This window comes from the organism of the source record quoted next, unplaced genomic scaffold (assembly GCF_019419815.1).
Source record: "Pyrus x bretschneideri cultivar Hongxiangsu unplaced genomic scaffold, Pyrus_bretschneideri_v1 Contig32, whole genome shotgun sequence".
Lineage (NCBI taxonomy): Eukaryota > Viridiplantae > Streptophyta > Magnoliopsida > Rosales > Rosaceae > Pyrus > Pyrus x bretschneideri.
The window spans coordinates 5295220-5320355 of NW_025999635.1; the positions used below are offsets into that span (position 1 = coordinate 5295220).

Sequence of the window (25136 nt, forward strand, 5' to 3'; positions counted from 1 at the left end):
GAATACATCATGCCACGTCATGCGGTATCAAAATGTGCTACAAATGTGTGGTATCCCTAGCATTAATCGATAGACAATTTATTGCGTTTCTTTGTTCACATATACAGAGAAAAGGCAAAGAAGATGCACATACAACTGAAGCAGTCCAAATAATGTGTCGACCGTCGAACAAGTGGTTAAGAACATCATTGTCTTAAATACAGGATCTCTTAAGTTATACATACGAACACTACAAAGACAACTTATTGACTGATTTTGCCTGCCAGCAAGTTTCTCCCAAGCCCGAAATTTAGTATCGAAAAATTGAATTTTGGAGTAGTCTTGGATGCGTTAAAGAGGCTGCATTTAGTTGAAGTCTGGCATCTCGTACCGAAGAACAAATAATGCAAGTAGAAATTTGTTTTGCAAGCTGCTGCGGCTGCTGCTGCAAGGGTGCGTATAAGTATTTGTTCTCTGTTTTGTTTCCCGACATTTGATCTATATCATCCAGCCGATCACTGTTTCAAAACTGTTACTGGTTCTTTTCTCCAGCTCTATGTGAACCACAAGCAGATATCATCAAGGAATGAATTTAAGAACAAACAAATGAATGTAAAGTTGGTGACGAGCATAGTATTTTTCGTGTTTGTTTTACCTCTACCATCATCATTTCCCCCTTTTACAATATCTATAAGCAAAACAGTTCAGAATCAGACTGATAAGATGCAACTCTTTCTTAAAGATAAATTTCATTGAATTTACCATGTAATGATTACGTTTAAAGAAAAAACAATGAATACGAATCTATGTATCATATAGATTCAAAAAAATAAGATCAAAACAATGGAAGTCCAACTCATACCAGCCGTCAGCTAACATTGCAATGCAGTCTAACTTTCCGCAGGCTGCCTACTATTTTCATTGGACACTGATGAAATACCGTGCTCTATACACTGTATAAAGAAACAAGGAACCGGTTAATGTATTTTTCTCATATTTCGGCCACCGTGGCAGTTATTTATGTAATCTTGTATTGGTGAAGGTATAACATGATGGTATCATTTGGGGCCATCAGTTGGGCATTAAACATCCAAAATTTTCAGGTTTTAGCAGCACTATAGAGGCCAGGACAGAACAAATTCAAAAGAGTGCATCAGAAGTACCTCAAGAAGATAACCATGCAGCCAATCCAGTGTTTGCGGAAATGTGGTTGCTGATATATTGACGACTCTCAATCCCTATTTGAATCAAAGATGATCGAATAAGACAACCAATAATAAACAATCAGCTAGCCCACAGATAAAAGGAGTTACAACACATGAAAGAACTTACCTGCGAATTGAATGAACAAAGATAGTCCTGGATGGTCTTTAAGTTGCGTATTAGCTTATCTTTATCCTGGAAATGATAATTACGAATGTTTGAGGGAATTTTTCTAACTTATCCGACGGGAAACTCCTCATTTAACTAACATTTAAGAACAAAAGGGAATGAGAAGAGAAAAGACAAAAAGGTTCAGAATACCAAAAGGCCAAAACTACCAAGCATCACATGAACTCTATTGTAATTTGAGATTAATAAATTGGCAAAACAGTCCATTTAAGCATTCTTCATGGATAGCAAAAAATTATTTTGTACCTGGGCTATAGATTTATCACTAAATGTACAAGTCGAGATCTCCTCTTCTAGTAATGCCTGCAAATGCGAAGTATAGGTACACAAATTACAAAATAACGCAACGATTCAGAATATAACACAAACAATGAAAAATTTGCAGTTACATCACCAACATAAAAAACTCAAGAAATTCTTTACCAAGAGCCAAGAATAAAAGCACAAGAATCTATATTCACTTTTCTACGAAAACTATGTGTATTCTAATTTCCAAATGATACCAATTCAGGATTTAGAGGACTATGATTAAGAGAGGAGAGCGAAGACAGCACTAATAAATGTGCATCCACAAGCATAGCAGTCACTACTACTTCTTGGCATAAATGCCAAGTTACTTGTGAAACGAAACCAAAACCAATCAAGGCCAAATGCACTCACAAAGAAAATGAGGACACTGGGAAAAAGAGTTTGTACCACAATAAACTACATAAGTGAAAGAGAATGTGACCGCACCTTATGATCAAATTCAGCCATATTCAAAACTATAGGTATAATAATTGGTTTAGTACCAGACTTCTCTTTCTTAACAGAAGTACTTTTACTCAACTCTGGATCAGTAACACTTTCACCTGCATCGCACAAAAGTAGTTAGAGAACTGACGTCTGCACTGTGCCTAATATGTTTCAGACCAAAATTAAGAGTGTTTGAACAGAATATAAACAATCTGAGAATTATCCACAGCCGGGATCAACCTTTTTCCTCAGAAACACTTCTGGCTAGACCAATAGCTTCCAGGTGATTCGAGACTTTGTCCACCTTGTTAGTTGGTGTCCCTTCTTTGCAGCTGACATGTGCAGTACTGTTGCAAACTTCAGATGAACTTCCACTTGGAGAATTGTTTTCCATCTGTGTGTTGGAACCATCTACTGCAACGGGGTCTGCCTCCTGAGTTTTCTCTTGTTCATGTGTTTTATTATCATCTTCCATTAAATAAATGCTTGGGTCCAAATGTATTCCCTGCCATTATCATCATACAAATGAAATCATCCAACGAGACAAACTAAGTGGACAGAGGCTTGCTAAAGCTTATGACATTGTCATCGATAATTTGGAGTCCCTCTTTATTGTTCAGCATTACAAAACTCAATAGTCCATGCAGTGCCATGATAAGCATTCTCTCTCTATCCCTCTAGTAAACTAGAAAGTCCCGTCTGCAACATGGATTGCAGCAAATATCATGGATTTTTTAACATAAGCATGAATGTAGCACCCAAACTGGAATTCAATGAGGAAAGATTCTTAAGCCATATGATATACATACACACCCAACCCTTTGTTAAAAGTAGAAACAATAAAATTTGTTCTGACACTTCTTACTGAAAATTACCAACCTAAGCAAATAGAGTAATAAAAGTTCATATGATTGATTCTCACTTCAAGACAAGATTCAGGTACATAACAAGATAATCGTGACTTGTGCAGAATCTCCAAAAAAACTAAGCAAGGAGAGAACAAAAGTATTGGAGCGTCAAATCTGTACGAGCTTTTTCATGCTTAATATTTGAAACAGATCCTTTCGATGATAAAAAAAAAAGAAATGAAAAGGAAGAGAGAGAGAGAGAGGAAAAACTTTGAGAGGACAAAAGTAAGTTACAATGCTATTGTCATCCATGAATATTAATAATAAACACACCTCTATTATTATTGGCTTTCCATCTTTCATGGCTTTCTTCATATCACCACCCAATCCTGGTAAACACATGTTTCAGAACTTTGATCAATACACTAGCCAAAGAGATATTTCTGATTTGTCAAGGTTATAACTTCAAAAATAGTCATCTGGCACATCTCAGCAGATGGATTCATAAAGACATTACCTTTACGGACAATCCTGCATTCCCTACAAAATTCAGTAATTAATTCCTCAGAGGAGCTGAAATCTCGTGCCCATACAGGAGTAGATGTCAACGGTGCACTGAATTGGATAAAAGGAGAGAATAAGCATTCTAATATCGTTCATCAAAACAAAAGACTTACACACAATCATAACTAATCAGATTAACATAGGACACGCTATTCTTTTGCATACTATTTTTTTGTGTACATTCAAATGAAAAACAAAGGAAATGTGTGAAATTGGGACATACTCTGTTGCCGTGCGCAACAATTCATATACCATATCCGTCTGTAAGAGTTACACAGGAAACAGAGGATCAATTGAAAATATCAAAGACATCTCTGCGCACCTTGAAAAAAGGTTGGGAGAGAGAGAGAGAGAGAGAGAGAGAGATGATAAATATTAGAACCTGCAAGACATTAGGCAAATTTAATCTTTGTGCGAGTTGGGTAGCAATGGTTGACTTTCCAACACAGGCAGTTCCACATACAAGAATAACTAATGGCACTCGTTGATGGTGAAATCTGTAAGAATTTGTCCCACCAAAGAAAAAAACTGGTATCAGTATTAATTTAGTAAAATTTACGATCTTTTGTTTATTTGGTTTCTAGGCACTTCCTAAGAGTACATAGATTTTAGACTGACCTGGTCATCATCTTGTACCGATTTATGTACTCTTCCCCATAACCCCTTCGTTCCATAAGCTACACATTCAGCATGAACTCATTCAGCATGTAGAAAGTTTGCAAAGTGCACTACTTTTCCGACAAATACACAAGCATATGACATTACCTTAAACAAATTCACTTCCAAATCGGACTGCGAACTGCAACACATCAGGCGAACCCAAAAGCGAACCCATTTATAAAAATCCAATCAAAACAACAAGAAACATCATAATAACAAAACATAATCAATGTGGAGACAGCATACACATCTAGCAGACTGTTGTCAATCAGCAACTTCTTGAGCTCCAGCGCTATTTTAATCGCTACATAATTCGGGATCTGCAAATCACCACACCAAAAATTCACACTAAATAACATGATCAACCATTAAAATTTACAAAAACAAACGGTTGAATCAAAATACTGAATTGGGTCGACTGAAACCGATACCTTAGTGACAGTCAACATTCGACTGAGCAAAAATCTGGACAGAACGTAGTAGTGGTCTGCATTATCACCCAGCCAGACCTTCACCTGATGACCAAAACAGAAAAGAAATTCGATTTCTGAATCATTTTCTCGGGAACCAAACAGAAATGAAGAATCTTTGTTATTTGGGTCAGAATAAAATGAAGAACCTTGACGAAGTCGTATTTGGAGGAGGTGTTGCGGGACGAGAATCTGATGGAAGTCGAAGAGACGCCACTGCTTCTGTTGCTGTCGTCGTCCAATTCGTCTTCGCTGATGTTACCGTTGCCGTCGTCGTCGTCGTCGATGTCGTTGACGTTGGGGCTTGGGACGGCGACTGCTTTGCCTTTGTTGTTGTTCATCTTCTGGGTGTCTGGGTGGAATCCCACCGTTGTTGCAGTTGGAGAGTGGAGTTGCAGAGAAAGAGAGTTGCGTGGATGGGAGGGGGAGAGAATGAATGAAAATTTTTCCAAGGCTATGTCAATAACGTCACCACTCACTTTTTATTTTGACACGTATTTTATTAAATAATAGACATTATTTAGTTTTTCTTGATTATAAAAATAAGAAATTTGTGGAATTTTTTTATTGGATTAAATTAAAAAAGTCAGTTATTGAGTACTTTGGTTTTGTGATATTCATTATCACTTGGAAGTGAGAGGTCTTAGGTTCGAATCTCGTGGATGACGAATTCAATACTAAAAGGTCTTAGGTTTGAATCTCGTGGATGATAAATTCGATACCAAATTAGGTTACCCATTGGGTAGCTTACCTGAACTCTCACTCTCTTAGTGTAAAAATATTAATGTATTAAAAAAAAATTAAAAAGTTGTATTTTATAATACTTAAGTATTATCTAGGAAAAAGAACTCATATGATGCGTACCCTATACACTGTTGATGACGCTTGCATCTAATAAAATAAAAACATTAGTGCGTTTTCGTTACATGTCTTTATTCCGTTTACACAGTTCCATATAGTTATATTCCGAGTTATGTAAATTGTGAAGTTGTTCCTTATACATTGAGGTTTTTTTGTTTTTGTTTCTTTTTTTTGGAATTTCTACACACACGTAGGAATCTAGGATTTGATCACAGCACCCATCAAAGGGATTCTCCAATGTTGCCTTTGAATGCAATGATCACAAGCTTGGGTTAGACTCCGATTTGGGCAATTCACGGTGAGATTATTTGTCCATTGTATAAGAGCAACTCCAGCCCGTGGTAAAGGGCCCGGCACCAAGTGAAAAAAATGGCCCGGCACTGAGTGAAGAAGCTCCAGCCCGGAAAACAGGCTGGCACCCAGCTCGTGCCAATCAAGAGGCCAGCCCAAAATGGACAGACCCAGAGGCCGGTCCGTTTCTTGGCGCGTGCACAACACGCGGTGGAGATGGCGAGTAGCCGACAGCGTCTGCAGGCAGTGGGGCCCGCAGTGCAGGGCAAGTGGACTGAGTCTGTCAAAGGGCTACGTGGCCCTCCTCAGAGCCGTTGGATTTCCAACGGCTAGTTTTTGTAGGCCGTTGGATTTCCAACGGTAAAAAAAATTTAAATTTCACTTTTAAATTGGACCGTCCGATCACAGATCAACGGTCCACGTTTATTTCACCAAAAATTTAAAAAAAAAAGAATCTTAGCTGAAATCTATTCAAAAAATAGTACGTTCGGATAATGACACGTGGCGTGACGAGATTGGTTAAAAATCTTATCGAAATCTTGCCTAAATTATTGTAAACAGGAAGTGACACGTGGGTTGTCGGGATTGGTTGAAAATCTTAGCGGAAATCTATTAAAAAAATAGTACGTTCGGATAATGACACGTGGCGTGACGAGATTGGTTAAAAATCCTATCCGAAATTAAAACTATTTTTTTTATTATTTTATAAAAAATTATTTAATATTTTAAATGGACTGGGTGCCAGCGCATTTTGTAGGGGTGGAGATCGTTTGTGCCAGCGCATTTTTAGACTAGGTGCCAGAACATTTTGTAGGGGTGGAGTTGCTCTAACGAGATGAGATTAAAATACGCTGAGTCTTGTGTTTTTTTTAGAGGTATTTTATGGATAAAATAATCAGACCAAAGTAGTTCTTTTTTGTAAGCAATGTCCTCAAATGACAGTTACCCTCAACTTGACAGAACAATTGACAAAGTTAAAGGTAGGGAGATTTTACGCATTAAAATGGACACAGGGCTCAAAACTAATTTGAAAGAAGTCCTAAGTTTAGAGGGTAACAACTTTCTAAACATTAAAGAAGATCTAGCGTTTTAGATACTTCCTATAATGTGACGAAGGAGCAAATAAGAATAAAAAGGATGACTCCAAGCCAACAAAGCTCCCCGCTTTGCAAGAGTCGGGAAAAATATCTATTATACGCTGTCTTACCCTTACCTTTCAAGAATAAAGAACTAAAATATTTGTACCATAAAATCAACGTTATGGAGAAAAGGGTTTGCCCAACATTCACCAGGGGAGAAGTGGGTCGGGCAAACTGTAATATAATTGTACAATCTGGGCTGTTTCCTCATTGTGGAAGATTAAAACTAACAACAATCCTCCTCTGTGTCAACATCTGTGTTCTTAACCATCCGAATGGACAACAAACGAGTACAGCTAACTATACTATCCTCATACATTCTTCATACAAGAGACCATCTCAGCTGTGTATAAATTCGAGGGGCGGATTCTGATCGATGAACAGCATCTTCAAATCTCGTGTCTTCGACTCTTCCTGAAAAATCTACTGCCTTTCTTTCCTATGATGGTTCCGATAATGCTTGACGGGAGAAGAGATTTGGTTTCCGGTCTCCATTGCAGCTCTTTGAGAGTAGAAAATAAGGTTACTAGTGCAGGAGATATCTCGTTGTCCTTTAAGTTCTTGCACGACACTACTCGAAGACATTCGAGCTCCTTCCAGGGAAGAATTACAGACTCCAGACCCTCTGTTGTTAGCACCGAGCAGCCTTCTAGTGATAGGAACCTCACTCTCCTGTGACAACACCAAACACTCATGAAAATCCCAATTCAAGAATATCAATCCAGTCTAGAGGACTAGTAATTACTAATTGTATTTCCCTGGGTATCCGCTTTCTCAAGTAGAATTCGACGATCAAAAATCTTAGCAACTCAAACAATAAGAGCTACTGAATGATATACATGAACTTTCGACAATTCGAGCAAATCAAAGCATCTACAGTTCATTACAATCATACTACAGTTCACCCAATCTCAGAAAAGATTTTAACTTTTGTTCTACCAAGCCTATTCATAACGTTATGAACATTCGTGGATCGATATGAGATAACTAATCATTAGTATAAGGATGAAGTTTATACATGCCAATGCAATATAAATCTCAGGCAACAACAGAGAGAAAAGAACCAATATACCTGCAAGTGCTCGCTAGCCTGAACATATCATTCTCCAATCCCCAACAGTCCTGTAAAACAATCTCCCTGGCGGCTCCACACACCATAAACAAAGCTCCCACACCCTTCTTGTCCCTCAGCTGACATTTCTCCAAATGCAACCTTTCCAGAGCCGGACAAGCATCCAAATACTCGTCCGGCCCCGGAACAGTTTCAATCCTCTTACACGACTGAAACCTCAAAGTCTTCAAATTTTCGCAGTACGAAAGGGCGGCCACCCACCCACCATCCATCCTATGATCGCAGAAAGTCAGCTCCTCCAGCATTTGGCAACACTGCCCAATTGCCTTAATCCCATCAAAGCTTCCCTCACATCCCCAAAGCTCCAGCTTTACCAATCTAGTACACCCTTGAGCTAAAATCGTCAATCCGATATCTGAAACCACTGAACTGTAAAGTTCCTCTACATTTGCAACCAGCTTCAACACCTGCAAATTCTCACACGCCGCAATCCCACGCAGCACATTGTCGCTGCACTTGTGCAATTCCAGTTCTTGCAATGTGGGGCACTCCTCTGCTACACTCAGCAGCCCCAATTCACTAGCGCCAATCACCACAAGCTTCCGCAAGTTGGGGCACCCAGTCGCCAACCCGTCAAGCCCTCTATCAACAACTTCAGCTGGAAGCAAACTCGATTCCAGAACTCGCTGATTCGGTGAAAACCCGGAACCGGTACGCACCGGAAACATCCCACAACTCAACAAAATTCCAGAATTTTGGTCCGAAATCAACGACCCAGCTAGCAGGTCCACCTGATTCAGATCGGGAAACCGAGAAATTAACCGACCAGATTGGAGAAAGTTCCAGTCCAAGACCTTGATTGACCGTACAAGGCGGCCGTGAAGGTTGAGCCACCGCTTGCAGACGACGGAGCTAGGCTTCCGCTGCGACTCCGGCAGCTTGGCGAGGATCTTGAGGAAAATTTCATCGGATAACACGGAAGTCCGATCAATGTTTTCGCAAGGGGGGATAAGGGTCTCGTGGGAGGGGTTCGATTTGGGGGAAGCCAGCTGCATAGCGAACATCAGGTTCTTGAGAGGGGTGCTGTTCCTCTTGAGCCCGATGTCTGACCAGCTGGCTGTCCGCCGCTTCGACGACGGTAAAGGGCTGGTCTTTGGGTTCGCTTTCACTGCCTGTAACGACATGGTTTCGGGGTCGTCTTCCGCTGTCACTCTGTATCCCATTTTTGTCTCCTCTTTCAGCTTGTTTCAGTTCTTCTTCTCTACAATGTCCGCATCAAATTTCTCTCTCTAGATTTTCTCAGTATCTATGAACCGCTAGATCTTCTCTCTCTAAACTTTTTGCGAGTTTTGAATGAAAGGGCGTGTGGCGCTTCGCTTTTTGTTTTTACTCGCAGGTTTTTTAGAATATCAAATTTTTAATTAATGGTTAATTAATAATTCAATCATTAACAATCATATTATTTGATTAGCAAATTAAGTTTAGAATAATGTTATTCATACTATATTTTTGTACCATATTTTTATATCACTTTATATGACATTTGACGTAGACAGTCACATCATTTGAATTAATCAGATTTTTAAATTTAGTTCATTATTTAATAAATTAATAATTAAGAAAAACTAGTTAATTAAATGATGATTGTGGTATACGAGGAGTATTTCTTATTCATTTCCTTGGGTTTTGCAAATTTTTCAAACGATATAGCTGTCGACATCAGATGCCACCTAAGGTGGTATAGAAATGTGGTATAAAAATATGGTATGAATAATATTACTCTCTTAAGTTTAAAAATTTTAGTCTTCTTAGTATTATCTTTTGGACTTTTATTTAGTCTTTGTGTAAAAATTGATTTCCTTTTACCCTTTCGGTCTACCTAAATTTTATTTTCTATTTGTGGCCAAATGTAAATTTCTTTCTTTTTCTTGGCCAAATGTAAATTTCTTTCCTTTTCTTCTTTTTCGATGAAGCGTGTATCTAGGAAATTTTAAGGTGATATCTGAGGAAGTTATTCGAATTTTAACGTAAGGAGAGGCACATTGTCACATCTAATTGAAATTGTAAGTTAGCAAAATGTTTTGATATTTTTCCACCCAAATTCTTTTCCATTTGTGGCCAAAGTGAACTTTCTGCTTTTTCTTGGCCAAATGTAAATCTTCTCCTCTTTTCTTTTCCATTAAGTGTCAAGTGTGGATCTAATATTTTTAAGGTGATATTTGGGGTGAAGATTCAACTTTTAATGCAAGGAATGGCACACGATCACATCTAGTCAATGTTCTTAAAAAGGACCAAGGCGGCGCCTAGGTGCTAAACGGGTTAGAACAGAGACGATTTCGTGCAAAATAGCTAGAAAAATCGGGGTGGTTCTAGGCGGGCTAGGCCGTTGGGCGGAATTTTTTTTTTAATTTTAAAAATAAAAAATAAAAAACTTAAGTTCTAAGTTTCATACTTTACTATATTTCCTTATTTTCCTCCTATTTTACATTTTATATTGTTTTAAATTGTGAACTTATTATACATGTGTCATCGTACATTACAATACTCCTCACTATGATTATATGACATATATATGCTCAATGCATTTTTAAATTTCGGACTTGTTGGATAATTTTTTGCATTTTATCATTCTTTTATTATCTTATCTATAAATTTCATACAAGTATAATTTTTTGTAAGTGTCAATATGCACTTATTTACAAGATATACAAGAAATTTACCTAAATCAGCCTAGACACCCGCCTAACCATCCAGCACCTAACATTTTTTAGAACCTTACATCTAGTTATAATTTTATATCAGCAAAATGGTTTAGGTATGTTTAAAATTCACCAGCCAATTAAAAATAATAATGTGGAATAATTTTCCAGCCAAAAGTGGGCAAAAGGAGTTAGCCTCAGTTGTCCACTCATCAAATAATACTGTTAAATAGCCGTTTAATTCAAATTTCTCTTTTAGGTAGGATCCAAAAGAAAAGAAAAACAGTGGGCAAGGAAACGAAAATGAATTAGTTTATACCCTTTCCTTGTGTCGGTCGACTCTCTTCGTAAACAAGAGAAAGTTATTCATATCATGTTTTTATATCATATCATTTGAAATTTTTGAAAACCCCAAATAAATGAAGGAGAAAGACTCCTTATATATCACAATCATTATTTAATTAACTAATTTTTCTTAATTATTAATTTATTAAATAATGAACTAAATTTAAAATTTTGATTAATTCAAATGATGTGGCTATCCACATCAAATGTCACCTAAAGTAGTATGAAAATGTGGTACAAAAATATGGTATGAATAATGTAGACATCAAAATTTCGGTGAAATGAATGTTGGCCAATAATTAAAATTTCAACGTTCACGTGTCACATAAATTTTACATGAAGCGTGTGATTCAACGAAAAATCGAAATAAATTGGAAAAGTCATCAAATATGACACGTGTCAATACCTGGCAGAAATGATTTATTTCATCTGATTATTTAAATCCAAAAATCAAGTTTTGGAATTCTATAAATAGGAGGCCAAGGCATTCATTTTGGAAAAGAAGGAAGGAGAAGGAGAAAGGAAAAGAAGAAAAGAAGGAAGGAAGAAAGAAAGAAGCCTTGAAACTCTAAAGCTCTCAAGCAAATCCCGAAGGATCAAGAAAGCAATCTTCGTTCTTCGTCAAATCCACCTTCAAGATCAAGCCCCGACGGCCCTTGAAGAACTTCCACCAACTCAAGATCAAGCCCCGACGGCCCTTGAAGAAAGTGTTCATCGATCATCATCCGTTCATCCTAAGGTCAAGCCCCAACGGCCACTTTGGATCAACAACCTCAACAAATCCACACATCCAACCAACCTTCAAGATCAAGCCCAAAAGCCCTTGAAGATCCGCTCATCCACCAACCTTCAAGATCAAGCCCAACGGCCTTTGAAGAACTTCCACCAACTCAAGATCAAGCCCCGACGGCCCCTTGAAGAAAGTGTTCATCATTCATCAACTGTTCATCCTTAGATCAAGCCCCGACGGCCCTTTGGATCAACAATTCATCCACAAACGTACACCCTTCGAAGATAGAATCAGAGGACCAAATTACAAAGAGATTGTAACCCCAAAATCATTAATACAAAATATATATTTTGTACACGTATTCTTGTCGCTTGTTTCAGGAATTTCTCGTGTTTACAAATTTGGCACGCCCGGTGGGATTATCTCTACCTCTCATCTCTATCCTCAAATCATCAAAAACGCAAATGGCATCAAGAAAGGATCAAGCTGTTCCTGCAATCAAAGCAAAGAACAAGAACATCATCGCCGCAAGTGGTGATATTTCGGGCATCATAACCCGAAGTAAGGCAAGAGATCTTTTTGCCGCGGCTTCCGCCCCTGCATTAACTCTGTCAAAGGAACAAGAGCACCTGAGGTACGAGCCTGTGATCACCCTAGCCTCGCTAAGGGCATCAAAAGGGGAGAGCCCAAGGAAATACTCAGAGTCCCTACTCTCCGACGCTGATTCAAGCGGCAGTACAACCATGCAAGTCATGACCACTGGAGCAACTTCAATCGAGGAGCAGCTAGCTCAGATGAATGAAGCAATTGCAAAGCTCACACGGACTGTGGAAGAGAAGGACTTGCAGATTGCCGCACTCGTCAACCAACTAGATGCGCAGCTCGACGTGAAAGTCGACCCAATTGTTGGCCTATTAAAGAAAGAAGGCGACGAAGAAGAGGAGCCTCCAGCAGAGAAAGTCGAAGAGAAGCTGAAACTAGGCCAAGCAACGGCGTCCATGGGATCTCTCTCTATCCAGCAACTACAGGAGATGATTGCAAGCACTATCAAGACACAGTACGAAGGAAGCTCGCATGACTCCGTACTGTACTCAAAGCCTTACTCCAAGAAGATTGATGCTTTGAAGATGCCAAGGGGTTATCAGCCCCCAAAATTCATGCAGTTCGATGGAAAAGGCAACCCGAAGCAACATGTCGCCCATTTCATTGAAACTTGCAACAATGCTGGGACAGAGGGAGACTACCTCGTCAAACAGTTCGTGCGTTCGCTGAAAAGTAACGCTTTTGACTGGTACACTGACCTCGAACCTGAGTCTATCAACAGTTGGGACCAGCTAGAAAGGGAATTCCTCAACCGCTTCTACAGCACTCGTCGTACTGTAAGCATGCTAGAGCTGACCAGCACGAAACAGTGGAAAGATGAACCTGTCGTCGACTACATAAATAGATGGCGTTCTTTAAGTCTGGATTGCAAAGATCGGCTTTCTGAAACCTCTTCCATTGAGATGTGCGTTCAAGGCATGCAGTGGGGACTACATTACATCCTTCAAGGCATCAAACCACGAACATTTGAGGAGTTAGCCACCCGCGCCCATGATATGGAGTTAAGCATCAACCGTCATGGGAAGAAAGAACAGACCGCCGACTACAAGAATGACAAAGTTTTGGGGCCAAAGGTGGATAAGGCTACGTGGAAACCCACCAAGGAAGCAATGACGGTCAACACAACTCCAGTCAAAATCCCTACACGAAGCAAGGCGATTCAAACCGAAGCTTTTCGTGATCAAGAGATACGTAGACGCACTTTGAAGGAGCTTGAAGAGAAGACTTATCCATTCCCCGACTCTGACGTGGTTGCCATGTTGAAAGACTTGCTTGACAAAAAGGTGATCAACCTACCTGAGTGCAAACGGCCAGAAGAGATGAACCGTACTGACAGTCCAAGGTACTGCAAATTCCACCGCTTCATTAGTCATCCGACGGAAAAGTGCTTTGTGCTAAAAGATCTCATCATGAAGTTGGCTCAGAAAGGGATCATCGAGCTAGATCTTAATGATGTGGTGAAGTCAAACTATACCACTGTCACTTCTGGCTCTTTGAACTCAAAATCTTCACCTCAACCGCTGGGGGCATGCTCCAAAACCATGTCAGTCAAGTCAAGTGAAGTTGAAGGATGGACTTATGTCACTCCAAAGAAAATGCACAAGAAACATAGGTCTCTTCCACAAGTTCACCAATCGGAAATGGGGCAAAGCAGCTACCGTCAACCTTCAAAGCTACATGAAAGTGTTGAGGATGATGAAGTTATGACACAAAGATCGTCCGTTGCCATCACAATGCGCGATTTCTTCCCCAAAGACTTCTTCAATCACTCAGTCAAGACTTCTTGCTATGAAGATTGCAAGGAATGCCCCTCTAAGATCGTTTGACAAATTCAAAAAAAAAAAAAGCTCCTCGTTCGCACGAGCCTAAAAGGCGACAGCCAAAGCTCCTCGTTCGCACGAGCCTAAAAGGTGACAACAAAGCTCCTCGTTCGCACGAGCCTAAAAGGTGACAACCAAAGCTCCTCGTTCGCACGAGCCTAAAAGGTGACAACCAAAGCTCCTCGTTCGCACGAGCCTAAAAGGCGACAACCAAAGCTCCTTGTCCGCACGAGCATAAAAGGCGACAACAAACGCTCCTTGCCTGCATGAGCTGAAAATGCAAACGGCACCAAGACGCTCCTGGCCCGCAAGAGCATAAACTGTGTACGGCAAAATCATCATCAAAATCATCACTCGTTTGAACTACGTTATGACTTGATCTCTTCTTTGGAAGAGTACGTAGGCAACTTGAAACTTCAAAACTTCAAGTACAGTCACATCAAAACAAATAAATAAATGTTTCATTAAAGAAAGTCAATTTTATTACAAAAGAAAAGAAAAAAAAAAAAAAAAAAAAAAAAAAAAACAAAAAAAAAGAAAAAAAAAAAAAAAAAAAAAGAAAAAAAAAAAAAAAAAAAAAAAAGAAAAAAAAAAAGAAAGCAAAATGTCGACAAGCCCAAAATGGTGAGCTGGATTGTTGTGTTGAGGACGAAGGCCCATATACCCAAATGCCAGGCCCATCTTTTCTCAAACCCACAATTGTTTTGAGCTTGCTGTGCAAGGAGCTCTGCTTCTTCTCCCGCCAGGCCCGGGCCCGGCTCTCAAAGCCCAATCTGCGTGTGCTCCAGTCCTCCCCCTCTTTCTCTCTCTAAAATGGAGGAGATACAAGCCAGCAAAAAGTTCCCAAAAATGGGAAACGGCAGCAGCAGAGATCACAAGCCATCACCCGATGGCGACGTCCTCTGAAGCCTCCGCTACAATGGCGACCATGCTCAAACTTCCAGCCGCCAGTTGTGCGATTCTTCCTCCTCAGCAGCTGAAGCGGGCGTTCTGGGCTGGAGCTGCAACCACCAGATTGGATGCGGCTACCGTCTTCACTGCTCGGAGGCAAACACTTTCATTGTCGTCGTCGTCAGTCTGCGCTGTCAACTGTCCACCGAGGATCTCGACGCCCTCGTATCCATCAAGTCCGATGAGGATCTCGTTAATCTCATTGAGGAATACGACAGAGCAGCCTCTTCCGCTAATCTGAAAATCAGATTTGCTCAGTCCTTGCTCACTCAACCGTCCGTTAAGTCCCCCAATGGCGGAGTCCACGTGGACGTTACCGACAACGACGGCAAGATCCACACCAACCGAGAGGAGACTCTCTACGGCATCTTCCACCGTCTGATTGTTGAGATCCTCTTCCCCGGCTCCACCAGTGCCGGTGCTGCTGCTCCGCTGTTTCAACGGATCAAAACCTCTCTGAGCCTTCTCCTCCGCTGCAATCTCCCTCGCCTGACCTCACCAAGGTCACCATCATCAAATTCCTCTGCAACCCATCGACACCAGCCTCGGCACCCACATCGCCGTCACCATCGACCCCAACGACACCGTTTCTGCACTCAAAAGGAAAATAGAACATGAACATCTATTGTGCTTTACGAGGGCGGAAAAAAAAAATCGAAGTTGAAGCTCTAAAGGGTCAACAATAACTGGTTTGTTTCTGCCGATGCTAAAGATGTTCGGGGGAAAAGATTGTCCAATTTTAATGATTCAATGCCATTGTTACTTGAGGGGAATCGGCTGGACCCTGAAATACAGGAGGACTACAGCCTACATAGCAAGGGGTACAGAGTTCCCAAAACACAAGATTGCAGGGAAGATGGCTCGAGGAAAGAAATTGATGTCCAATGCGACGTCTCTTCAGAAAAAGCTCCGCCTGCTGAAAAGAAAAGACAACGCAAGACTAAGCAGAGAAATGAAAAACTAGTGCAGTTAAAAGAAGACGGTGCTTCAGTTCTTGGATTTGGTAAAGAACAGTCGCAGCCAGATATTATTCCACCTGAAAATTCATTAGGCAATCAGAGTAGAGATGTTCTATGTGATGTGACTATTGGAAAGAAAACTACTACCGGTAAAGATGTTTCACATGATATGGCAGCTGGAAACAAAAACATTACAGAAGAGCCTTTCATGAGTTCGGCTTCTAATATGGATAACAGGTCACATTCTGGAATTCATATGACAAATGATGCGTACAAGGGCACTGAAGTTCTTGGAAAACACATCGGGAGCAGGGAGACTACATCTAAGCATGGCAGTCTTGTGGTCTCCAATATAGCAGTGGAAGATGCTTCACAATCTCAGCCTGCTGCAAAGAAAAAGCAGAAGTTTGAAAACATATCTGGTCGAGAGGATCGACGCTTTGTACTACCTCCAAACAGCAGCTCCGGCTCGCCCAAAGCCTTCGTGCTCTCCGTCCAAACTTCACAACTCCCGCGTCTTCAACCACATGTCACTCTAGGAACTCCCTCTTCTGTGCATGCAGCAGATCCCAGAAGGCTGGTAGCAACTAGGCGTGGACTTGAACCTCCCCGCGAGACCGACGAGGATCGCCACCATTTGCTGCAATTCCTCCACTTCAGGCTTGACGCCGTGCACTACTTTGAGCTCGTCACCCTGGCCACCATGATCAAAATCGGCGAAGAAACTTCAGTGACTGCTGTCAAACAACTAGCCGATCGTGAAGCTCGACGCCTTGCTTCTGCACCTCCGCCATGGCTGCTGCCTTTGAATGTGCTCAACAAAATCAAAGTTTGTCAACTCACACCCAAAGATCTCGTCCGTCTGCTTGCCTCTGCTGCTGCCTTTGAATGTGATTGACAAAATCAAAGTTTGTCAACTCACACCCAAAGATCTCCTCCGTCTTCTCTCGGACTCGGCCTGGGTTTTCACCCACGAACTCAGCCTTGCAGATGGCCTTATAAAGAAAAAAAAAAAAAAAAAAAAAAAGTAGCAATGATTATGCCGGGAAGCATATTTCAAAAAAAAAAAAATAAAAAAAAAAGTAGTAATTATGATGCTGGGAAGCATCTTTTAAAAGAATAATAAAAAAATTAAAAAGAAAAAAATGATGGTGCTTCTGGAGCCATGTGCAAAAAGAAAAAAATATATATATATATATAATAAAAAGAAAGAAAAAACAATGGTGGTGCTTCTGGCACCATCTGAAATATATATATATAAATGAACGGTGGATCAGCGCCACCGAAAGCAAAGGAAAGAATAAAAAAATGATGATGGACGGTGATGTACATGTTTTCTCTGTATTTAGCACAATACACTAAATAAAATAAAACATGTTCATTGATTTTCCAGAAATTACAAGTTTGTACAAAAAAAAAAAAAAAAAAAAAAAAAAAAAAAAAAGAAAAAAAAAGAGATGAAGCTTTCACAAAGGATGTGTACGTGAAGCCCCACTACGTGGCAACACTCTCAGAGTAGGAGGCATCGGAGCAGAAGGCATCGGAGCAAGAGGCATCGGAGATAGAGCATTCGAGGCCTCAATACTTGGCGGAACGCTTGATGACGCCGGAAAAATGTGCCTCTGGAAGAAAGACGCAAGCCTTTGACGGTCACTTTGAATGCGACCTTGAGATTCTTGCATCTCATCAAGCTTCCTCTTCATGCCCGACGAATAGTTATTTGCAAGCACGTGCAAACTTCTATTCTCGTACTTAAGCTGTTTAATCTCCTGCTTAAGATCTTCCACTTCTGCCATCAATGATTCCACCTGACGGGACCGAGCAAGCAGGCGTTGGCCCATGTTGGACACAGAGCCCGCACACTGAACACTAAGAGCGAGGGACTCTTGAACGGCCAACTCATCGGACCGTCCTGACAGCAGCCTACTATCTTTTGGAGTGAGGAGGTTCCTAGCTACTATTGTAGCTGTTGTGGCGTCCTGCATCACGGAGTCTTCACCTGTAAGAGGACCGTTAGAAGATAAGAAAGAAGGGCACCATACATTACCTTGAAGCGGCGCAACCGGATCACTGCTGAGACTCAATTCTAAGCTAAGGTTCGATGGGTTAGCCATTTTTCAAAGGTGTTAAAAGAGATGGGTGGATGGAGTTAAAACTCAAAAGGTCGGAGATGATTTTCAGGAATGAGCAACCTTCAAAGTGTGCATGTTAGAGGTGATCAATACCTCTATAAAAAGGAAGAGGCACTTGTTCAGAAATCGAAGGGCCGCTTATTCAAAAGTGAAGAAACATCGCTCTGCAAATCTCAAAAGCTGGATTTTCCGGCGTAAGTTAGGCGACGCTTTCTCGGCTTTCCAGAAAACGCGTTCAACTTTGTCAAAAGATCTCCGACAAAGTTGAAAACACGTGGAGGCTGGCGACGCTTTCTCGGCTTTTCAGAGCACGGGTGCCACTTTGTCAAAAGATCACGTGGAGGTCATCATCGCAGCTACACATCTTTAGCTGACAAGCGCAAAGTTCGACGACGCTTTCTCTGCTTTTCAGAAAACACGTGCAGCTTTGTCAAAAGAGGCACTCGTTCAGAAATCGAAGAGGCGTCGTTCAGAAATCAAAGAGGCGTATTCAAAGATCGAAGAGTCGTCACTATTTCAAAAAGCCGGATTTGCGGGATCAAAACGTTTGTCGACAAGGGTAAAAGAACAGTACCACCACTTGCTATTGGGAAATCCCTATATATGTCGACCTTCATCTTTTATGGCAAGGCAAACCTGCAAACAAGAAAAAAAAAAATGCCCAACTCTTCCTCACCTCCGAGAGTACACTCCCAGCAAAGCATCTCAAAATGCTCAGTTTTCTTCCTCTCCGGGAATACCCTTGCAAACAAATGACACTAAGGCAAAAGTATCTCATATCATCAAGGGCGAAAGCAAAGGTATCTCATATCATGCTTTTCCCCTATCTTTTCCTTTGCCCTTGTTCTCACTTGCCAGGACAAGGACAGAGAAAGCAATATGTCGGAACCTCCACTCAAACTTGCGCTGCCACCAAGAAGTGATGGTCCATTCAAATGCAAGGTTTGCATTCAACTCCTGCATCAGGAACAAATAGTACAAGAGAAGATGCTAAACCTGCATAAGGAAAGACCACATCTGCTCGGAGAAAGACAAGTGACAATGAAAAATCAATCTTTCTATTTCGTACTCTTCAGTACGAATTAGAAAGATTGAACAAAGAAACAGAAAAAAGGAGTAAGCTCAGACCTTCGGGGAAGACCAAAAGAATCCTGCTGCCCAGTTCAAGAGTAGCACAAAGGAAAATCAACGATAGGGGGAGACCAAAAGAATCCTCCAGCCCAGTTCAAGATCAAGCCTCGATAGCCCTTGAAGAAATCACAAGTCCGATTCAAAATCAAGTGTTCACCACCCTTGAATCAAATTCAACTCCAGATCAAAGGAGTAAGTTCAGACCTTCGGAGGAGACCAAAAGAATCCTCCAGCTCAGTTCAAGAGTAAGCCTGCGGAAAATCAACGATTGGAGGAAACCAGAAAATCTTCCAGTCGAACTCAAGATCAAGCCTCGATGGCCCTTGAAGAAATTTCCAGCCCAATTCAAGATCAAGCCTCGACGGACCTTGGGTTGACATCTACATTAAGGGACTTCAAAACGCATCTTCTACACGTGACAAGCACATGCCTACGACGCGCCTTGAAGTGGGGGCATTTGTAGACATCAAAATTTCGGTGAAATGAATGTTGGCCAATAATTAAAATTTCAACGTTCACGTGTCACATAAATTTTACATGAAGCGTGTGATTCAACGAAAAATCGAAATAAATTGGAAAAGTCATCAAATATGACACGTGTCAATACCTGGCAGAAATGATTTATTTCATCTGATTATTTAAATCCAAAAATCAAGTTTTGGAATTCTATAAATAGGAGGCCAAGGCATTCATTTTGGAAAAGAAGGAAGGAGAAGGAGAAAGGAAAAGAAGAAAAGAAGGAAGGAAGAAAGAAAGAAGCCTTGAAACTCTAAAGCTCTCAAGCAAATCCCGAAGGATCAAGAAAGCAATCTTCGTTCTTCGTCAAATCCACCTTCAAGATCAAGCCCCGACGGCCCTTGAAGAACTTCCACCAACTCAAGATCAAGCCCCGACGGCCCTTGAAGAAAGTGTTCATCGATCATCATCCGTTCATCCTAAGGTCAAGCCCCAACGGCCACTTTGGATCAACAACCTCAACAAATCCACACATCCAACCAACCTTCAAGATCAAGCCCAAAAGCCCTTGAAGATCCGCTCATCCACCAACCTTCAAGATCAAGCCCAACGGCCTTTGAAGAACTTCCACCAACTCAAGATCAAGCCCCGACGGCCCCTTGAAGAAAGTGTTCATCATTCATCAACTGTTCATCCTTAGATCAAGCCCCGACGGCCCTTTGGATCAACAATTCATCCACAAACGTACACCCTTCGAAGATAGAATCAGAGGACCAAATTACAAAGAGATTGTAACCCCAAAATCATTAATACAAAATATATATTTTGTACACGTATTCTTGTCGCTTGTTTCAGGAATTTCTCGTGTTTACAAATAATATTACTTCATAAACAAACATTCGATATATAAATATTTGTGTATGGTTGTTCAAATGTCTCAACTTCGACTCACGTAAATGACGAAACGATATATACTTATAATGTACTAGAAACATAATTATGACTAATCTTGATAATGTAGCTTTTTTGTGAGTGCATCATATACTTTGTGGTACTAATCTTATTATTTATCAAAAAATAAAAGGTAGACTATCTTTTTAATGCATAAGACAAGTATGATATGTGAATGATGATCAAAAGATAAACAGCTCGAATCGTTAAAATAATTTACATAATAGATCTAGAAAACATGTGTCAAAACTTGTGTATAAAAAGCGGTACCATGGATTCTGCCATTTATATAAAGGAAAACTAATGAAAAGAGTTTGAAAACTTTGAGTTTTAACGATAAGGACAAAATAAAGGGTAAAATGAATAGTATCAAGATTGACTTTTTAGTGTAAAAATGTGATTTTTCGTTAAAGTAAACAGTATCGCGGGCTTTTCGTTAAATGGATAAATCTCAACATGACTCAATATCTGCACGACACCTGGACCTGAATTGGAGTCCCAACTTGCTTAGCAAAACACACTTTACGCTGCCCCATACCAAGTCAGCCCAACCCAACTTAAACTCCACCTCATAATTTAAGGAATCCAAATTAGCTTCCTTTCTCGAAGACTGCTTCCAATCCATGCAAATTAATCAGAGATTAAATCGAATTTACAGCCGTTATTTTGCATAATTCCAGATTATCAAGATTTAGATTTCACCATTTATAGAATTATTCACACAAATTACTGGTAATATTATCTGTGCCTGTAGGGGTGTGTATGTATTAGCACCTTTTGTGCAAATGTCATTATAAAAATATGGATAACACTAGCCTAACCATGTAAATGGAACTTCCCAAAGAAAAAAAAACGTATAAAATCGCACTCACGTGTTACTTATATTCAGTTATTAACATGAAACTTTACAATATATGTGGCACATTACAATTGATACGGTACGCTATGATTGATGTATAAAATTTAGCCGTGCTTAAAAACATCCACGTAAGAATATGTAATACGCGAAGCTATCATTATAAGTGTATCCTCCAAATTGGGAATGTTGTTTTGTGCCATTTGATTTATTTCATAACTGATGACCAGCCATTTAAAGTCACATTAAGATAATTTTGAAACCTAAAGGTCACTTTATATTAAAACGACCAATATTCAAGATAAAAACTTGATATTTCATCATAAATAATAGAAGGCCAGTAATCCACATTGACAGATTGTTTGACCATAAAATAAAGGTACATTCAAGCCATTAAAAGAAAAGATAAAACTTAAAAAGGAGCAGAAAATATGGAAAACGAAATCAAAATCTGAAAAAAAATGAACTATTATTTTTCATTTGGGATGAACCTTAAACTTATATTTAATGCGTTCGGATTTACATAGATGCGAGCCAGATACGATTATAATTGCACTATATAGAAAGAAATAAAATCGAAAATATATAAGAGGAGCGCTCAAGCACTAAACAAAAAATAAAAAATAAAAAGCATCATGCACCATATGGCCACGGCCTCCGAAGGACATATATTTCTGGTTTTGTTGCTTTTGCATAAGGAAATGCTTGTCACCTACTCACCATATTAAGTCCCCTATCAAGTTTCACACCCTCCCTTCCTCTCTCACTCTCTCTCTCCTCACATCAAACGCACACAGTTTTTAGAGAGAGAGAGAGAAAGCAGAGAGATTTCTTGCTCTTCATCTTCCATGGAGAAGCACAGAATCTGCAAGATCTGCAACAAGCGGTTCTCCAATGGAAAAGCGATGGGGGGTCACATGAGGTCCCACCTCGCCAAGCTTCCTCTCCCTCCGAAGCCGCAGTCGCCGCAGCAGCAGCAGCATCACCAACTCAGTAACTCGCCGGAGTCGTCGTCTCTTCCATTTTCGACCTCGAACAGGGGCATGCATTCTTCTCTGGATTCAGCCGTGGTCCACGACGACAGCGACAGCGAGTCCCACCCGAGAAACCCAACTCGGAGAAGATCCAAGCGGCGCCGCAAAGTGATTGGCAAATCTTCGCCGCTGCCGTTCGAGGCAGAACAGGTGAGTTCTGTTTCCGATACTTTTTCAACTGAAGATGTTGCCAGGTGTCTCATCATGCTATCGATGGATAAATGGAAAAAAGTGAAAGTAAAAAATGGGGTGGATGAGTCCGTGGAGGAGGAGGAGGAAGATGAGTCCGACAGCGGCGGCCGTTCAGATTTTCGGATCAAGGATCGAGTCCGGAGTCAGGGAAAGTACAAGTGCGAGACTTGTGACAAAGTGTTCCGATCTTATCAAGCGCTCGGAGGGCACAGAGCGAGTCACAAGAAAACCATCAAAACCCAAGTGTTTGATGACTATGAAGAGGAAGAAGATGAAGATTTTGAGGAAGATGATGGGCAGGATGGTAACCAGGATGTGGTGGAGAATCACAGGACATTTGAGTGCTGTGTTTGTTTCAGACAGTTTGATTCCGGCCAAGCACTCGGTGGGCATAAAAAAGTACACTACTACAATAATTTGACCAACAATGCCCCTGCTAGGAATGTTAATTTATCATCATCTTCTACTAATTTTGTGGACAATTTGGTCATTGACCTCAATCTCCCTGCACCAGAGGAGGAGGAAGAAGAAGATGAAGAGGTAAGCCAGGTTGAATTCTCAACAGTTTCCGATTGATGCAGTTCAAAGAAGTGCTTTTAAATTATAAGTTGAAATATTTGATCAATGATCATTGACAACTTAAAAGTTAAAAAGTGCTCATCATGTTGTTTTGTTTTCCCAACACATGGTTTTCTTTTTGTTGTGTATACTGATGAACTAGATATTTCTCGTTTCCCTTTTGAGAATGTTATACAGCGGTTTTTGATTTGGATAGTTTAATGGAGATTGGTTCTTTTTTTTATTTTGATTATTTTAATAGTTTATGATTTTGGCCCTTGGATACTAAATTATGCGTGGGGAAATCGTTGAACTCGACTTTGGCATTCGGAAGTTAAAGTGGGAGTGTCCAAATTTTGAACTCGATTTTGGCATTCGGAAGTTAAATTGGGAGTGCCAAGATCGATAAACACGAGCTATTCCATTCCATGAACTTTACAATTTCCAAGCTCAGTTAGGAATTGGAGATGAGGCAATAAATTTTCTGTTTTACATTCAATCAATCTCGTTAAAAAGATGAGAATTTTTCTTTGCTTGGAGGAAAGTCAATGTCAATTGTCAAACAAAATTATTAAGTTACAGTGAAGTTGCCCTTGTTTTTGGGAAAATGATCATCGTTGGATTATTTGTCTAGGAATTATAGGGATCCAACGATTGTGTCTATTCATCGTACATCGTGCGATTAATTTTTATTAAGTACTATATATATATTTGAATTTAATAAGTTACAGTGAAACTGTCCTTGTTTTTGCTTGTCCATCTAATTGTTTTTACCTAATCAAAACTGATTCCCTCGTTTTTCTCTTTAGGAAAATAATTTAATTAAAAAGTTGAATAATATGAGGACAAAAATACAAGTTGATAAATTAAAGTCCAAAATACTTTAAGTTTCTACCTGTCATTGCCTCCTTTTTAGTTTGCACGGTTGGTGAAGAAGTCAAGAGAGAGAGCCCCCCACAATGCATCTCTCTCCCTCTCTCTCTTCTTCTTCTGGATTCCTTTTAGTTTTGGTGTGCTGTAGTAATTCTGTGAGGTGAAGCCATGCATGGTAAGGATGACATGTCACGTAATGCCATTTTGCATTTAATTAAATAATGGGGTTTTGGAATCAAATATAGTCTTCAGTCCAAGACCTCCCAAGCCCCAACCCACCCTGTTTTATGCCGTCTCGAGTGTACCCAAGTTAGATAAATTTGTGTTTCTTTTGCATTTAAGTTCAAATTTGTATTACGTAGTATAGGTTAGATTATAAAATTAAAATTACACTTACTTGTATATATATATATATATATATAAAAAAAAACTAATTGAAAGAATGGATAGAATGATGGGTAGAAGTAGGCTAGGTCGATAATGCAAACCAACCATTATTTGGTTTTTCAATCCTTTCAAGCTTTTTCCCAAAATGAAACAGAAAAATATCCTTCAAATTAAACTCGTGGCAGTGGATTGAAGATTTTTGGGATAAGTGAAGATTTGCTTAATTGATTTTGGTCCAACTTGGATAAGCTCATTCATTTCAGTATTTGACTCGGAGAGCGTAGTGATACCTAATATTATTTGAACCCGATTGTGCATTTATCTAATTGTTAATTAGTTTGAAAACTAGATACGTATGCGTTTAACAATAATTTGTATTTTATAGTATTACCTCTATTTCAATTCTTTCATTATAAGTGAAAAGGAATAGGTAAATCGTTTATTCTTA

At 39.9% G+C, this 25136-nt stretch overlaps 3 protein-coding genes across 7 annotated transcripts; 1 reads left to right on the forward strand and 2 right to left on the reverse strand.

Moving 5' to 3' along the window:
* Nucleotides 1–57: 57 nt before the first annotated feature.
* On the reverse strand, nucleotides 58–5108 carry LOC103932660. 5 transcript variants are annotated; one of them, XR_007260600.1, is made up of 17 exons: nucleotides 4798–5108; nucleotides 4610–4693; nucleotides 4425–4498; nucleotides 4284–4317; nucleotides 4137–4195; nucleotides 3901–4015; nucleotides 3742–3779; nucleotides 3472–3569; nucleotides 3288–3343; nucleotides 2347–2611; nucleotides 2107–2222; nucleotides 1618–1674; nucleotides 1312–1377; nucleotides 1143–1217; nucleotides 842–932; nucleotides 635–667; nucleotides 58–497 (listed from the first exon to the last, which is right to left on the reverse strand). XR_007260600.1 is itself a non-coding variant. In XM_048590748.1 (16 exons), the coding sequence occupies exons 1-15, from the start codon at nucleotides 4987–4989 to the stop codon at nucleotides 870–872; spliced, it is 1392 nt and encodes a 463-aa protein (XP_048446705.1). In that variant the 5' UTR covers nucleotides 4990–5108; the 3' UTR covers nucleotides 58–497; nucleotides 842–869. The 5 variants fall into 5 exon arrangements, 3 of the variants coding, with proteins under 3 accessions (XP_048446705.1, XP_018499356.1, XP_048446704.1); XR_665038.3 differs by having other exon boundaries at nucleotides 58–533; XM_048590748.1 differs by lacking the exon at nucleotides 635–667.
* A 1915-nt stretch (nucleotides 5109–7023) lies between these two features.
* On the reverse strand, nucleotides 7024–9371 carry LOC103932659 (F-box protein At5g51380-like). The gene is made up of 2 exons (XM_009342291.3): nucleotides 8012–9371; nucleotides 7024–7611 (listed from the first exon to the last, which is right to left on the reverse strand). Exons 1-2 carry the CDS (start codon nucleotides 9232–9234, stop codon nucleotides 7329–7331), a joined length of 1506 nt encoding a protein of 501 aa, XP_009340566.2. The 5' UTR covers nucleotides 9235–9371; the 3' UTR covers nucleotides 7024–7328.
* Nucleotides 9372–21860: 12489 nt separating this feature from the next.
* Nucleotides 21861–23650, forward strand: LOC103932658 (zinc finger protein ZAT9-like). Its single transcript, XM_048590805.1, has one exon. The coding sequence runs from the start codon at nucleotides 22493–22495 to the stop codon at nucleotides 23444–23446; it is 954 nt and encodes a 317-aa protein (XP_048446762.1). The 5' UTR covers nucleotides 21861–22492; the 3' UTR covers nucleotides 23447–23650.
* The last annotated feature ends 1486 nt before the right edge of the window (nucleotides 23651–25136 follow it).